At 40.0% G+C, this 18,135-nt stretch overlaps 1 protein-coding gene across 5 annotated transcripts in view; it reads left to right on the forward strand.

Moving 5' to 3' along the window:
• Nucleotides 1–6,984: 6,984 nt before the first annotated feature.
• Nucleotides 6,985–18,135, forward strand: part of grid2 (glutamate receptor, ionotropic, delta 2) — a 528,950-nt gene continuing 517,799 nt past the window's right edge. For all 5 annotated transcript variants that reach the window (XR_009129664.1, XR_009129665.1, XM_058071482.1 and 2 more), the window contains exon 1: nt 6,985–7,738. Coding sequence is in view for 3 of the 5 variants with exons in the window: in XM_058071482.1 (XP_057927465.1) it covers nt 7,651–7,738 (88 nt within the window). In the remaining 2 variants the exon portion in view is untranslated. The remainder of the gene's footprint in view (nt 7,739–18,135) is intronic.

Below are 18,135 nucleotides of genomic sequence, written 5' to 3' on the forward strand. Positions count from 1 at the left end.
AATAAAAAATAAAAAAATTAAAATTTAAAAAAATACATATTACCACACATATAACATATAAAATAAAAATATATTAAAAAAATATTAAATTAAGACTTAAACTATATTAGGAAAGCAGGAAGTGAACAAATGTAACAGTTACTGATTGTAAAAGTACAAAAATAAAATAAAAAACTGTTAATGATTTTTTTTAATTTAAAAAAGAATATTTTTTATTAATTAATTAATTATTAATTAAAATAAATTTAAAAAATGTAAAAAAAAAAACTTAAATTATATTATGAAAGCAGGAAGTGAACAAATGTAACAGTTACTGATTGTAAAAGTACCAGATGGAGGGGTAGGATTTAATAAGCTTTGCTTCTTCCTACTCCTTTTGGACATGTGGAACTGGGAACTGATTATGTGATGCATTCAATTGTAATCTGATGCATGTTCAAATGAAATTATTACCATTACTATTGGATGGATGGGTGGATGCTTTATTCATCTCCGATAGAAATTCACAGAGAAAACACAGGGGGATGGGAATGCTAAAAAACAAGGGAATGGTCCAATATAAAGTAGTAAAATAAAATAAGAAAATAAAATAAGTTACAAATAGCAAATACAGTAGAGCAAAAATATAATAGCAAAGCAAACATAATATAATGCAAAAAAAAAAAAAAGTTCAACAAGTGGCACAGACTTATATAAGCTGCACTTTGCCCTCAGTCTCCTCTTGGATAAAATGTAGGCGGTGAATGCTTCTGCTTCATTGTTTGTTAGCTCATTCCGACTGAGCCTACAACAAAGAAATCATCACTCGGACATTTCTTTACCATGAAAAAACTGTTTTGTGGACTCCCACCAGCATCCAACACAATGAAAAAAAAAAAAAAAGACTTGTGATATAATTACCCTTGAGAAGGTCCTGCATTACTTCAAATAGCTTGGCTCCGGGCGAGGATCTACCTCTTTCTCCGTCTCTCTCTCACGCTTTCTTTCTTTTTTTTCCCTTCAATCGCTCAACGTCTGCCTCCATCACCGCCACGTCCATCAAGCCTTACTTCTTTATCTCTCGGGTTAACTGCACACAAAAAAAAGAAGAGAGGAAAAAAAAAACGGCTATAAAGGGATTTAATTTTATGGCTCACTTCAGAGGACTTCATTTGAGTCTGGGCGCTTGATTGAGAAGAGAATCTATAACTGCTGAGGAGCAGCCAGCTGAAATGGAGGCGCCTTCTAGACCGCATGTCATCGTGAAATATGGTCAAAACACAAGTAGATAGCATGATGTATGTGCGGACCTTCTTATCTTCACACCGCATACATCTTGCCTCCAGGGGAGAAGCTTTTTAATGAGTGACTACAGCGAAGAGCACACAATAAACGAGGAGCTGCATCCAGCTATTAGAGGTGCGGCGGTAATTTATGGCACAACAAGAGATGACAGATAGCCCAGTGTTTGGTCAGAGTGGTGTTGTTTGGGTAATGACCTTTTTTTTTGTTACACTCAACAGCAATTATAACCAGGGGAAAAAAAAGGTAAATGACCGTTTAAACCAGGGGTCTCAAACATGCGGCCCGCGGGCCAAATGTGGCCCGCAGGACACTAGTTTGAGGCCCCCGCCTTGATATGAAAGTTTAATGTTAGTGCGGCCCGCGCAAGTTTGACTTGTTAATAGTTATCCTCTCTATCCGTGTGGAAGTGGTAAGTTTTTGGCTATTTAAGTTTAAAGGAAACATTAGTGCGGCCCGCGCAAGTTTGATATGGATGCTGTATGGTATCATGTACCCAGAAAAAATTATTACGTTTGATTAATGTTCATGTTAAAGGTTAAATAACTGTTAATAGTTATCCTCCCTATCCGTGTGGAAGTGGTAAGTTTTTGGCTATTTAAGTTGAAAGGAAATAACTTGGAGGCTACCGTTTAGGTCGCTAGCTCTCTAGTTTGCGAGTTAGCATGTGTCTCAAGACCCTGCAGTTGCGCAATATGTTGTAAATAAAAAGAGTATAAATTGAGTAAATTGGGTAAATTGGCCAAATTTGGGGAGGGAATAAACTATTTCCCATGACGGGCCCAAAGAAGCAGAAATCTGAAGTGAACACCCGACAAATTGCTGCTTATTGTAGAGCAGGGGTCTCAAACACGCGGCCCGCGGGCCAAAAGTGGCCCGCAGGACACTAGTTTGAGGCCCCCGCCTTGATATGAAAGTTTAATGTTAGTGCGGCCCGCGCAAGTTTGAATTGTTAATAGTTATCCTCTCTATCCGTGTGGAAGTGGTAAGTTTTTGGCTATTTAAGTTTAAAGGAAATAACTTGAAGGCTACCGTTTAGGTCGCTAGCTCTCTAGTTTGCGAGTTAGCATGTGTCTCAAGACCCTGCAGTTGCGCAATATGTTGTAAATAAAAAGAGTATAAATTGAGTAAATTGGGTAAATTGGCCAAATTTGGGGAGGGAATAAACTATTTCCCATGACGGGCCCAAAGAAGCAGAAATCTGAAGTGAACACCCGACAAATTGCTGCTTATTGTAGAGCAGGGGTCTCAAACACGCGGCCCGCGGGCCAAAAGTGGCCCGCAGGACACTAGTTTGAGGCCCCCGCCTTGATATGAAAGTTTAATGTTAGTGCGGCCCGCGCAAGTTTGAATTGTTAATAGTTATCCTCTCTATCCGTGTGGAAGTGGTAAGTTTTTGGCTATTTAAGTTTAAAGGAAATAACTTGAAGGCTACCGTTTAGGTCGCTAGCTCTCTAGTTTGCGAGTTAGCATGTGTCTCAAGACCCTGCAGTTGCGCAATATGTTGTAAATAAAAAGAGTATAAATTGGGTAAATTGGCCAAATTTGGGGAGGGAATAAACTATTTCCCATGACGGGCCCAAAGAAGCAGACATCTGAAGTGAACACCTGACAAATTGCTGCTTATTGTAGAGCAGGGGTCTCAAACACGCGGCCCGCGGGCCACACTAGTTTGATGCCCCCGCCTTGATATGAAAGTGTAACGTTAGTGCGTCCCGCGCAAGTTTGATATGGATGCTGTATGGTATCATGTACCCAGAAAAAATTATTACGTTTGATTAATGTTCATGTTAAAGGTTAAATAACTGTTAGTAGTTATCCTCCCTATCCGTGTGGAAGTGGTAAGTTTTTGGCTATTTAAGTTGAAAGGAAATAACTTGAAGGCTACCGTTTAGGTCGCTAGCTCTCTAGTTTGCGTGGTTTATTTATGAATATTTCCCCCTGAAGTTAATCCATTCATTAATTTTTCCCCATTTAAAATACTTTTTTTGTGTAATCCAGCAGCCTCTTATATTATATTGGCTCTCAAAGTGTATTGAAAAAGAAGATGCATGTTCACCTTTAGTTTCCATGTTGGTCCTGCTGTGTGCGGAAATGAAGTGTGTGTATCGCCAGTGGCATTTAAAGAAAGTGTGATTGCGATGGCGCCGACTGTCTGCAATAATCGCTTTGTGGTCTTTTTTGTTTGGAAGCCACGTAAACACGACCGCCAAGAGTAATAATCACAGGTTCTGCTGTTCCTGACATTGTAATGTTTGCTTTTAGTGTCACTTTCACCACTCGCCACATTTAGAGGCTTGGCTTCTTCCTGTTGGAAGGCGGTTGGACGGCAATCAGTATGGCCATTTAAGAGGACACATCAACGCCACTTTTTACGGAAATGTACAACAATGCTTTTTTTTTTTTGTCATTCTGACTTCTTTGTCTCACACAGTGGATTCTTCCAGCGCTTTATATGGTAACGTGATTCATCGCTCATCTTTCATGACGGTTATGTTTTTATCCTCACAATTTACTGTGTAACTTTCTTATTTGTTGCAAGTGGAAAGAAAAAAAAAGTCAAAGATCCTCTATATGACAGGACCTATCTGCTGTTTTTCAGGAACTGCGGTCAAAGATCCTCTTTATGATGGAAACACTTTTCTCTTTCAGGATTTACTGCAACAAGACTAGTCAAAGATCCTCTATATGACAGGACCTGTCTGCTGTTTTTAAGGATGTACTGCAAAAACGCTAGACAGAGATCCTTTATATGACAGGGGGACACTGTTGTTTTTAAGAACACCAAGTCAAAGATCCTCTATTGCATTTTTTAAAGAACTTACTGCAACAATGCTTGTCAAAGATCCTTTATGTGACAGGAATGTCCTGTTCTTTGAAGGACATACTGTACTGCAGAAAACACGAGTCAAAGATCCTCTATGTGACATTTTTTTAAAGAACCTTCTACAACAATGCTTGTCAAAGATCTTCTTTAAGACGAGTGATTTTTTTGTTTAAGAACCCCCTGAAAAACATTGGTCAAAGATCCTCTATGTGACAGGAATGCTCTGTTGTTTGAAGGACATCCTGTAGTGAAAAACGTGCTCGTCAAAGATCCTCTATGTGACATTTTTTTAAAGAACCTTGTCAAAGATCTTCTTTAAGACAAGTGATTTTTTTGTTTAAGAACCCCCTGAAACACTAGTCAAACACTAGTCAAAGATCCTCTATTTGACAGGAATGTTCTGTTGTTAGGATATACTGTACTGCAAAAAGCGGTAGTGAAAGATCCTCTGTGACATTTTTTTTTAAAAGAACCTACTGCAACAATACTTGTCAAAGATCTTCTTTAAGACAAGAGTGTTTTTTTTGTTTAAGGACCCCCTGCAAAAACACTAGTCAAAGATCCTCTATGTGACAAGAATACTTTGTTGTTAGGATATACTGTACTGCAAAAAGTGCTAGCCAAAGATCCTCTATGTGACATTTTTTTAAAGAACCTATTGCAACGATGCTTGTCAAAGATCTTCTTTAAGATAAGAGTGTTTTTTTGTTGTTTAAGAAGCCCCTGCAAAAACACTAGTCAAAGATCCTCTATATTTCAAGAGCTCCCTGCTATTTGAAATAACTTACTTCAACAACATGTCTAAAGATCCTCAACATGACAGCAAAGTGGCCCCTAATTGTTTTTTGTGTTTCAGGAAAGCCAAAGAACAAGCAAAACAATCCTCGTTGTCCGGTGGCGCTGTTGTATATTCCAAATTAAAAAGATGTCGGCCCCAACGGTGACAACACACGTGGTCATAAATATCCGGGTAAGAGCGGGAGAGAGGGCGGCTTTGACAGCATTAGTGGGCCTATCACTTCCTCCTCGTCTTATGTGCCGTTCCTTGAATGCGGACAAATGCTTGAGTCCAAGGCTAGCCCCGAGGCACCCAATCCTTCTAATCCCTAATCCAAGGTCTGAGGCAGATTAAATAGGAACCCTCGTGAGTGCATCCCTTCAGGGAGGACAGCGGTGGAAAAACACATGATTGTGGCGGATTGGGGGGGGGGTGAATGTGATTGTGATGTCACAATGGGTTATGGGTAATTCTTGTTTTGTTATCATTATGGCTAAAATTAAGATAGCCATATCTTAATATTATGATTCATTATTCGCTAATTGGGACATGTACGTTACATTATGTACAATGTATTATCAAAGTATGGTTATAGTTCATATAATAGAGGGTGGTATGTCCATGAGGAAGGTTTTTCCATTCATGGTGTTATGTCATAACTTCAAAAGCAAGCATTTGAACGTCTCTCAAAAGTAAAAAATAAATAAATAAATAAAAAAATGAATGAAAAAAATGAGACATTTTACTTCGAACTTCATAAAAAAGTACATTTTACATAAAAGTGGACCTTTACGGTAAAGTAGCAGTCAAATGTATTATTGAATGAAAAGGTGGCTGCACGGTGTAGAAGTGGTTAGCGCGCACGCCTCACAGCTCGGAGACCCGAGATCAATTCCACCCTCGGCCATCTCTGTGTGAAGTTTACATGTTCTCCCTGTGCATGCGTCAAAGATCTTCTTTAATAAAAGAGTGTTTTTTTGTTTAAGAACCCCCTGCAAAAACACTAGTCCAGGGGCCTCAAACACGCACCCCGCGGGCCAAATGTGGCCCGCAGGACACTAGTTTGAGGCCCCCGCCTTGGTATGAAAGTTTAATGTTAGTGCGCCCCGCGCAAGTTTGATATGGATGCTGTATGGTATCATGTACCCAGAAAAAATTATTACGTTTGATTCATGTTCATGTTAAAGGTTAAATAACTGTTAATAGTTATCCTCCCTATCCGTGTGGAAGTGGTAAGTTTTTGGCTATTTAAGTTTAAAGGAAATAACTTGAAGGCTACCGTTTAGGTCGCTAGCTCTCTAGTTTGCGAGTTAGCATGTGTCTCGAGACCCTGCAGTTGCGCAATATAGGGGTACACCCTGGACTGGTGGCCAGCCAATCACAGGGCACATATAGACAAACAACCATTCACACTCACATTCATACCTATGGACAATTTGGAGTCGCCAATTAACCTAGCATGTTTTTGGAATGTGGGAGAAAACCGGAGTACCCGGAGAAAACCCACGCATGCACGTGGGGGACATGCAAACTCCACACAGAGATGGCCGAGGGTGGAATTGAACCCGGGTCTTCTAGCTGTGAGGTCTGTGCGCTAACCACTCGACCACTGTGCAGCCTGTATTCATTCATTCATTCATTTTCTACCGCTTATCCTCACGATGGTCGCGGGGGTGCTGGAGCCTATCCCAGCTGTCTTCTACACCCTGGACTGGTCGCCAGCCAATCACAGGGCACATATAGACAAACAACCATTCACACTCACATTCATACCTATGGACAATTTGGAGTCGCTAATTAACCTAGCATGTTTTTGGAATGTGGGAGGAAACCGGAGTACCCGGAAAAAAAACGTGTAGAACATGCAAACTCCACACAGAGATGGCTGAGTGTGGAATTGAACCCGGGTCTTCTAGCTGTGAGGTCTGTGCGCTAACCACTCGTCCACCGTGCAGCCAGTCCTATTGTGCTTCTCTTCATCAAGTCAAGCCAGACAGACCTCCCCTCTCTCTCTCTCTCTCTCTCTCTGTCTCTCTCTCGCTCGCTCGCTCTCTCCTTCCCACTCGCTCTCTCCTCCACACACACATTCACACACAATCAGGAACACCTCCTCTTTCCCCCTTCCTGCGTGCACGCCGGGCTTAGCGCGAGTACCCGCATACAGAGTGCGACTGACTGAGGCTGTGTGCGCATCCTCATCATCCTCATCATCCTCATCAGTGAAGACATCCTCTTCTGGGTTTGGGATTTTGGGAATATGCTACCTCTGGTTTTCTTTCGGGACTAAGAAGTGGAAGTGACTACCGGGGGAGAATCATCCTCGCCAAATGGGAACCATGGAAGTTTTGCTCCGTTGAGGCTCCTGTTGGATTGTGTTGTGTTGTGTGTGTGTAGGGGGGGGGGGCAACTGCAATAAAGCGTGATTATATAGCAGGGAGCTGAATGTTTCAGCATTGCCATCGCAGGCTTGCAGATTTCTCCCTCCTCCTCCTCCTCCTCTCTCCTCCTCCTCTTTTTGCTTATCCGCTCGGATGCTGCTCGCCGTCTGCGGCTTTCGCGCCTCTCCTCTCGGACACAATATGATTTAACCCAAGGAGGGAGCACTTATCCCCCTTTTAGACTCCTCTTCTGTACTGTAGTGAGGAATTAGATGGACTAAAAAAAAAAAAAAAAAAAAAAGAAGATTCCCTCTTTTTTTCTTGGATCTGCTTTTTTTTTTCCCCAACAGGGAGGAGACTATATCCAGTATCTTATTTTGGACAACATGAGAGTTGTTTGGGCTATGTTGCTTATGGCTGGCATTTGGAGCCAGGAGTGGAAGTGTGCGCTTTCGGACTCCATCATCCATATCGGTGAGTTCTTTCATTTTTTTTTATTTTTTATTTTTTTTTGTTGCAATATTTCGCCGACATGTCTGTTGTACTTTGAATAGAACTTAATATGCAGGAGTTCCATTCAATGCATTGACTGGTCAATACCAGCCCTGCAGGGTGCGACGCATCCAAAAAAAAAAAAAAAAAAAAATCTGTAGTGAACAATGGTGTACATGACTAATGAAAAAATGCTTTATTATTATTATTATTATAATTTGTGTAAGTAGTAAAGAAATAAAAGGAGAACTCCCACTCCCACTTTGCACCCATCGCCTTCCTCTGCAGTGCCAGCACAGAAAAAGGAATAAATCTTTGCTGCCTCCCGCCACCACTCGCAAAGTGTGGCACTGTTGACTGTGATGGGCGCAGTTAGGGAGGTAGAGGTGGTGCGCACATTGTGATGACACAACTTTAATGGCCTTGAATCATAACGACCAGCACCGGTTCACTGCAAAAAAAAAAAATGGCATCTCCGCATGAAGTGGCTTATTCCCATTGAAAATTGTGAAACCAATTTAGTGCACTGCAGTTTTCCAGAATCAGTGTAAAGGTCCTGTCGCCTAATTTGGGGACAATCTTTGGATTGGACTGACCAGCAATTCTCACAAAGAATCGCACGCCTCACCGGTGCGACTCGTCGTCGTCATCGTCGTCGTCTCACAGCACAGACTCACATGTGGAAAAGTGTTCGAGCTCCTTTTGAAGAGACATGTTTCTTTATAAGGCGAAGAATGAAAAAGCAGGCCAAGGTCGTCTGAATGTGTGCATCATATGGATTGGTGGAAGAGGGGGGTTGGTTCAGCCCTGTGGCGCTCCTAAATGTGGGGGCAACTAGTGGTGCTACAACCTCTTAGGTGAGCTACACACTAGGGAAAAATTTTTTTTTTTTTTTTTAAGTATTTAAAATAGATGCCAGGTTTCCAGGAAAGAAAGGACAGGAGAAGTCGGCAGGAGACATATAAACACACATGCACACACAAACTACAGAAGTTACTAAAAATATCACAATTATCATTATTATAGTGCACTTATCTTCATTAATGCAATTATTTTGCTAATAATGTAATCGGACAATACTAAATATACTCAAATATAAGACAACCATAAATATAAGACCATAGTTTCATTACCTGTTTGTATTTTTAAATCATGTTTTGTATCAGTATCATATATTAATGTCACTATTGTATGTATATAATACAAGCCCGAATATAAGACTATCCTTTCATTAGGAAATGTCGACTTATATACGGGATATAAAGATTTATACACGGAAACCAATATGTGGCACCATATGGCTTTATGTATCGTACTAACCCAAATATAAGAATAACAATAATATGTTTTTCCTAGAAAAAATGTGTCTTATATGCGGAAGTAAAGAGTTATACACGCAAACTAATAAGTGGCACTAAATGACTATTCTTTCTGTCACTCACTCACACACACTCTTATGTACTATACTAACCCGAATATAAGACTATCCTTTTCCTAGAAAATGTCGTCTTATGTACGGGATGTCAAGATTTTACATGCAAACTAATCAGTGGCACCAAATGACTATTTTTTCTGTCACTCACTAACACACATCCATATATACCGTACTAACCCGAATATAAGACTATCCTTTTCTTAGAAAATGTCGTCTTATGTACGGGATGTCAAGATTTATACACGCAAAGTAATAAGTGGCACCAAATGACTATTTTTTCTGTCACTCACTAACACACATCCTTATGTAACGTACTAACCCGAATATAAGACTATCCTTTTCTTAGAAAATGTCGTCTTATGTACGGGATGTCAAGATATTACACGCAAACTAATAAGTGGCTACAAATGACTGTTCTTTCTGTCACTCACTAACACACATCCTTATATACCGTACTAAACCGAATATAAGACTATCCTTTTCTTAAAAAATGTTGTCTTATGTGCGGGATGTCAAGATTTTACACGAAAACTAATATGTGGCACCAAATGACTATTCTTTCTGTCACTCACTAACACACATCCTTATGTAACGTATTAACCCGAATATAAGACTATGCTTTTCTTAGAAATTGTCGTCTTATGTACGGGATGTCAAGATTTATACACACACACTAATATGCAACACCTAATGACTATTTTTTCTGTCACTCACTAACACACATCCATATATACCATACTAACACGAATATAAGACTATCCTTTTCCTAGAAAATGTCGTCTTATATACGGGATGTCAAGATTTTACATGCACACTAATCAGTGGCACCAAATGACTATTCTTTCTGTCACTCACTTACACACATCCTTATATACCGTACTAACCCGAATATAAGACTATCCTTTTCTTAGAAAATGTCGTCTTATGTACGGGATGTCAAGATTTTACATGCAAACTAATAAGTGGCACCAAATGACTATTATTTCTGTCACTCACTAACACACATCCATATATACCGTACTAACCCGAATATAAGACTATCCTTTTTTCTAGAAAATGTCGTCTTATGTACGGGATGTCAAGATTTATACACACACACTAATATACAGCACCAAATGACTATTCTTTCTGTCACTCACTAACACACATGCTTATGTACCATACTATCCCGAATATAAGACTATACTTTTCCTAGAAAATGTCGTCTTATATACGGGATGTCAAGATTTTACATGCAAACTAATCAGTGGCACCAAATGACTATTCTTTCTGTCACTCACTAACACACATCCTTATATACCGTACTAACCCGAATATAAGACTATGCTTTTCTTAGAAATTGTCGTCTTATGTACGGGATGTCAAGATTTATACACACACACTAATATGCAACACCTAATGACTATTTTTTCTGTCACTCACTAACACACATCCATATATACCGTACTAACACGAATATAAGACTATCCTTTTCCTAGAAAATGTCGTCTTATATACGGGATGTCAAGATTTTACATGCAAACTAATCAGTGGCACCAAATGACTATTCTTTCTGTCACTCACTAACACACATCCTTATATACCGTACTAACCCGAATATAAGACTATCCTTTTCTTAGAAAATGTCGTCTTATGTACGGGATGTCAAGATTTTACATGCAAACTAATAAGTGGCACCAAATGACTATTATTTCTGTCACTCATGAACACACATCCTTATGTACCATACTAACCCGAATATAAGACTATCCTTTTCCTAGAAAATCGTCTTATGTACAGGATGTCAAGATTTATACATGCACACTAATATGCAGCACCAAATGACTATTTTTTCTGTCACTCACTAACACATCCTTATATACCGTACTCACCCGAATATAAGACTATCCTTTTCTTAAAAAATGTTGTCTTATGTGCGGGATGTCAAGATTTTACATTCAAACTACTCAGTGGAGCCAAATGACTATTCTTTTTGTCACTCACACACATCCATATATACCATACTAACCCGAATATAAAACTATCCTTTTCCTAGAAATTGTCGTCTTATGTACGGAATGCCCAGATTTATACACACACACTAATATGTGGCACCAAATGACCTTGTATAATGATCCTTATATACGGTACTAACCCGAATCATTTTCCTTGCATTAATTTCCACTTTATTTCCAAGTCATTTGAAGCAGTGCATTATGGGACTTGCTGTTCCTCCTCTCTTGCCTAAATAATGAATGGTATCAAGTGCATATGTATGTGTGTGTGTGGACAAAGGCAACTTTTTTTAAACTCCTTTTGGCCGTATTCCACTTCCTCCCATGTAATCAATAGTGTATTTCCCTGCTTTGAATCCCAACAAAAGGTTATCACTCCCCTCCCTGTAAAAAGAAAAGGTAACACTGTCTCTCTCCTTGCCTTGCCAATCCATCTTGTCTTGCTTGGTCAGCACAGCACCTATCAGCCACATCTTATGCGCCACTACCATGAGGGCAAGGCACGCACAGTTAGCAGGAAGTGTTTCAAGGAAGCGGACGTGACATTGAGGAGCATGTGAGGATTTAGCATGGACCTCCGTGTCTTTGTGTGTGTCGTTCGCATGAGAAAGAAGAGGTTAAAAAAAAAAAAAAAAGTAGCCAGCAGGCACATCACATTGACATGTCAGAAGTAATCCCTCTTTAATCTCTTTGTTGCTGCTAAAGACGGAATGAGGGAAAGGGAAGCCAAAGAGATGTGTATCAACGAGGATGCAGGACAGAAAGTAAAAAAAAAAAAAAAAAAATGCTGTTATTTTTATGATATGTGGACAGCGTGATGCGTTAAAACGCTTAAATATGAGCCATAAGAGGACATCAGAGATCAGTTCAAACCTTGGAATGAACGTTTTTGCAGCAAAAGTACAGAAGATAAAGGTTATTCAAAGGTTAAATAACTGTTAATAGTTATCCTCCCTATCCGTGTGGAAGTGGTAAGTTTTTGGCTATTCAAGTTGAAAGGAAATAACTTGAAGGCTACCGTTTAGGTCGCTAGCTTTCTAGTTTGCGAGTTAGCATGTGTCTCAAGACCCTGCAGTTGTGCAATATAGGGGTACACCCTGGACTGGTCGCCAGCCAATCACAGGGCACATATAGACAAACAACCATTCACACTCACATTCATACCTATGGACAATTTGGAGTCGCTAATTAACCTAGCATGTTTTTGGAATGTGGGAGAAAACCATGCAATGCACGGGGAGAACACGCAAACTCCACACAGAGATAGCCTTGAGTGGGATTGAACCCTGGTCTCCTAGCTGTGAGGTCTGCGCGTAATTTGGAGTTGCCAATTAACCTAGCATGTTTTTTTTGAAATGTGGGAGGAAACCGGAGTACCCGGAGAAAACCCACACATGCACGGGGAGAACATGCAAACTCCACACAGAGATAGCCTTGAGTGGGATTGAACCCTGGTCTCCTAGCTGTGAAGTCTGCGCGCCAACCACTATGGACAATTTGGAGTCGCGAATTAACCTAGCATGTTTTTTTTGGAATATGGGAGGAAACCGGAGTACCCGGAGAAAACCCACACATGCACGGGGAGAACATGCAAACTCCACACAGAGATGGTCAAGGGTGGAATTGAACTCGGGTTTTCGAGCTGCGAGGCCTTTGCGCTAACCACTCGTCCACTATGCAGTCCCAGGGGCTAGACTTATTTAAAAAAAAACACAGAATATCAAATAATTACAAATAATTTCCCCCCCCCCACTGATTCGGTGAAGTGAATTCTTAAGGTTTGAGGGGGCCTTGCATTGACGCACATGAACTAAAGATGTGTCCGCCTATGCCTGCCTAAAAAAGTGATGTGAGCAGCTGGGGTGGGGGGGGGTGGGGGCTGGCCATCTCTCTCTCTTGGTGATCAGCATGCAGAAGGAGGAGGAGGAAGGGGTGGAATGGACTCGCCTGGTGTCCCTGTGTGCATCGTGTGCTGCATGGCAATGCTGCCCCCCCCGCCCCCCCCCCCCCCCCCCCCCCCCGTGCCCCCCTTTTCCTTTTGCTTTATGGGGGCCGCTGGTATTGACACACAGCAGACAGACAGAGAGCGGCGCTTGTGTTGCTTCTTGATTAGTTACACTGGAGTGTGTGCTGATTTATGCAGACACATTAAATCCTCACTACAGAGTCAACAACACCCCCCCCCCCCAACCGATGGTGGTCATGCATTGGATAACAGAGTGCCATCTATAGAGCCCTCACATGCACAGCAATAACATTTAAATGCAAAGTGTTGCATCATTCATCCCAGCCTGTACATCCGGCTGAACATCCCATCATGGTTTATTCCCAAAATGCCAAGTGCACAGAATATTCAAATGAGATGGCTGGAGTGGGGAGCTGCGTATGAGAGGTAGTGCTCTCTTCCTGCTACTGAATTCCCATCCTTTGATCAACCCATCTATTCAATTTCTCCACCATCCATCCTGATCAGTGTCATCAGGAAGTTGGAACATGTCCTCGGTGAGACCCCTGAACTGATCACCTAGAAACCTATTTTACTCTTGATTTAGAGCAGGGGTCTCAAACATGTGGCCCGTGGGCCAAATGTGGCCCGCAGGACACTACTTTGAGGCCCCCGCCTTGATATGAAAGTTTAATGTTAGTGCGGCCCGCGCAAGTTTGATATGGATGCTGTATGGTATCATGTACCCAGAAAAAAATTATTACGTTTGATTCATGTTCATGTTAAAGGTTAAATAACTGTTAATAGTTATCCTCCCTATCCGTGTGGAAGTGGTAAGGATAAGCGGTAGAAAATGAATGAATGAATGATATTGTCCATAGTTATAAATGTGAGTGTGAATGGTTGTTTGTCTATATGTGCCCTGTGATTGGCTGGCCACCAGTCCAGGGTGTAGTCCAGTCCTCTAACCCGAAGACAGCTGGGATAGGCTCCAGCATCCGCCGTGTTTGATGTGGTATGATGTTTAAAGTGCTCCTGAAAAAAGGGACATGATAACAAAATAAAAATTAATAAAATAAATATAAATTTAAAAAATTAAATTAGACAAATAATACATTATAATAATAATAATAAAAAATAATAAATTAAAATTAAAATTAAAATTAAAATTAAAATTAAAATTAAAATTAAAATTAAAATTAAAATTAAAATTAAAATTAAAATTAAAATTAAAATTAAAATTAAAATTAAAACAATTACAATGAAAACAATTACAATTAAAACAATTACAATTAAAACATTACAATTAAAACAATTACAGTTAAAACAATTAAAATTAAAACAATTAAAATTAAAATTAAAACAATTAAAATTAAAACAATTAAAATTAAAATTATAAGCATAATATATTGTGTGTGTGTTAAATATATATTCTGGCCCCCTGGACAATTTTGTTAACTCAATGCGGCCCATGAGTCAAAATATTTTCCCACCCCTGATGCAGTACAACAACAAGTGTCCAATATGAATGCGTTTTCATTGAAAGTCCAGTGTCCAAAGTGGAGCCTTTTCCGGCCCACCGCTTAAAAAAAGTTAATAATAAGCTAATAATAACGCACTGTTTTGTCTTCTTAAGACATAAAAAATGTGTACAAAAATGATTTTGGTGGAAATGTTTGGACACACCTGAGACTGACAATGACAAACTATGTGCAAAGAACAGCTCTAAACATGGAAATCCACGAGGCAATGAGGCGGTGTTTCACCATTAAGACGAGGTGCGCAGGGCATGCCGCCTGAAGTCAAGGTTCCCGAAACCCTAACATAGCTTAATGCACCTTTCCGTCGGAGTTTCCAGTTCACAGTTCTTCGTTAGCGTCTGCTCCACACATGTGAATCAATGCTTTTGTCCGCAACTTCCCATCTGTCAACGCCAATGTTGTAAATTTCCTTCTGCAGCTTATGCCCCCAACGTGAGAGGCGGCTGCCCAGCCACTGTGTATTAAATATGTCACGTTCTTTTGAGTTATGCATCTGTGAGTGCTGACAGATGCGCTGGTCCATGCTATCTTTGACTGGCAAGATTTAGCACCTCATATCGCTCAATGCTTGTACACCATTCCGTTATTTTTTTTTTTTTTATGTGTGCACGCGATTCACAGAGGTGAAAAATGTGTCGGCTTTGCGTATCGTCACGCGGTTTGCTGCCAAGCGACAGCACTGTCTGTACCTGGTCACTCAGGCACATCTCTGAAGCGGAGGAAGAGACACAGTGTGTGTGTGTTTTTTTTTGAGGATGAGGCGCTCTGACGTGAAGTACGAGTACACCTGTAGTCGTCTCCTTCCCGACCAAGGTGCTCCATCTTCATGCAACGGTCGCTGGTGCAGGTGGATGAGCCCAGAAGGCCGGGGAAGGACCACACAGGCTCTTTGTGTGTGTGTGTGTGTGTGTGTATGTGTGTGTGTGTGTGAGCTTTCACACACACATATATACACAAAAGTGAGACAGTCCAGAGTGTTGTCATTCTTTTTATAGAGACTGACTCAAGGCACGCAACTAAAGCTACAAAACGTCACATTCAGGCTGCAGTAATGGTAATGGTAATGGTAATGGTTTTATTTCATTTGAACATGCATCAGATTACAATTGAATGCATCACATAATCAGTTCCCAGTTCCACATGTCCAAAAGGAGTAGGAAGAAGCAAAGCTTATTAAATCCTACCCCTCCATCTGGTACTTTTACAATCAGTAACTGTTACATTTGTTCACTTCCTGCTTTCCAAATATAGTTTTATTTTTTATTTTTTATTTTTTATTTTTTATTTTTTATTTTTTATTTTTTATTTTTTATTTTTTATTTTTTATTTTTTATTTTTTATTTTTTATTTTTTATTTTTTATTTTTTATTTTTTATTTTTTATTTTTTATTTTTTTCTATTTTCTATTATTCATTTTCTATTATTTATTTTCTATTTTTTATTTTTATTTTTATTTTTATTTTTATTTTTATTTTTATTTTTATTTTTATTTTTATTTTTATTTTTATTTTTATTTTTATTTTTATTTTTATTTTTATTTTTATTTTTATTTTTATTTTTATTTTTATTTTTATTTTTATTTTTATTTTTATTTTTATTTTTATTTTTATTTTAAGTAATGTAAAAACAAGTAATGTTAAAAACAACACAGCAACCACACCTATCATATAGAGGATCTTTGACAAGTTTTTGCAGTAGTACTGCACAGTACTTCACAGCAATACACATATACCAAGCCATTACAGGAAGAAGAAGTAGAACACAAACGTGGTGTAGCTGCATTAGCATAATGTAAATGTGAGCTGAGTGTCATTTGCATTAGTTTTTAGGCTATACTTGACTTGCAAACACAGAAATGAGCAGCTACTCATGATATGCTAAGTCTGTAGTAATCATCCATCTATCCATTTTCTATGTCGCTTATCCTCACGAGGGTCGCGGGGGTGCTGGAGCCTATCCCAGCTGTCTTCGGGCGAGAGGCGGGGTACACCCTGGAGTGGTCGCCAGCCAATCACAGGGCACATATAGACAAACAACCATTCACACTCACATTCATACCTATGGACAATTTGGAGTCGCTAATTAACCTAGCATGTTTTTGAAATGTGGGAGGAAACCGGGTACTCCGAACATGCAAACTCCACACAGAGATGGCTGAGGGTGGAATCGAACCTGAGTTTCCTAGCTGTGTGGCCTGTATGGTAACCACTCATCCACCGTGCAGCCTTAAAATTCAATTTCAATTAAAAGTCATTTAAAACCAAGACTGCTTTGCTTCCGGAACAAAAGTAGTGACATTTTTCTTGGTTTAGGTCATTGGTTTAGGGTACACCCTAGACTGGTGGCCAGCCAATCACAGGGCACATATAGACAAACAACCATTCACACTCACATTCATACCTATGGACACTTTGGAGTCGCTAATTAACCTAGCATGTTTTTGGAATGTGGAAGGAAAACGGAGTACCCGGAGAAAACCCACGCATGCACGGGGAGAACATGCAAACTCCACACAGAAATGGCCGAGGGTGGAATCGAACACGGGTTTCCTAGCTGTGTGGCCTGTGTGGTAACCACTCGTGCAGCCCCCAGTTTATTTACTTTATTCTAAATTTAAGAAAGGTTTAAAAAGGAGTGTCAAGAAAAACAAAGAAGCTAAAAAAAAAAAACACCACTTCCACACGGAAGGGGAGGATCAAACTCTCAGTGTTCTTCAGCGTGAAAATTGTCGTACTCGTGTCCCTTTTAGCGCACATCTATGTCCTATGTGTCTTTGTCTGCTGCTCATCCATTCTTTATCATGCTACATTTGCACTAACAGGATGAATATTTACAGCTGCTGGCTTTGCAGGAACAAAGGGGCGTCAAACAGGAACAAGGCAGCCAAAGGGTGCCCTGATTGTGCATTAAGTGGGTTTCATGTATGGCCCTTATACGTATATGCCAGTGTCTCAGTCATGCATGTGCACCAGAGAGCCCGTCCATGCATTAAGCATGGCAAGCTCTTAAAACGCTCTCTCTGCAGGCGTACTGTAAGCGTACTACAGGTTGGGCTCATGCCGGCCTGTGTGGGTGTAGGCGACCTCACGCATGTGTTTTTTCGAGGCTAATTGTGTAACATGCTGGCAGCGCCTCGCAAGCCACTGAATTATTTCCACAAGAGCCAATCACGGACTGTATACAGTGAGTGACTTTCTTAATAGTGTCTCCATGTGTGTATTCATTGGAAAGGACCAAATGGGATTGCCAGGGAACATTTTTCGAGTGTTGCTGACACACGCATATCTTGTCCTGCGTAATATTAATCCCATTTTTTGTTTTAATTCAACACAAAACATCATTCATCCCCTCCAATCAGATATTGCATATTAATCCCTTAAAATAAATACACTTTCTAAAACAATAAAGCTTCTAATGTGGTTATGGGGTGGACACAGTATAGCAATTATCGTCAAAGATAGATG

Source organism: Doryrhamphus excisus, chromosome 4 (assembly GCF_030265055.1).
Source record: "Doryrhamphus excisus isolate RoL2022-K1 chromosome 4, RoL_Dexc_1.0, whole genome shotgun sequence".
NCBI classification, from domain to species: domain Eukaryota; kingdom Metazoa; phylum Chordata; class Actinopteri; order Syngnathiformes; family Syngnathidae; genus Doryrhamphus; species Doryrhamphus excisus.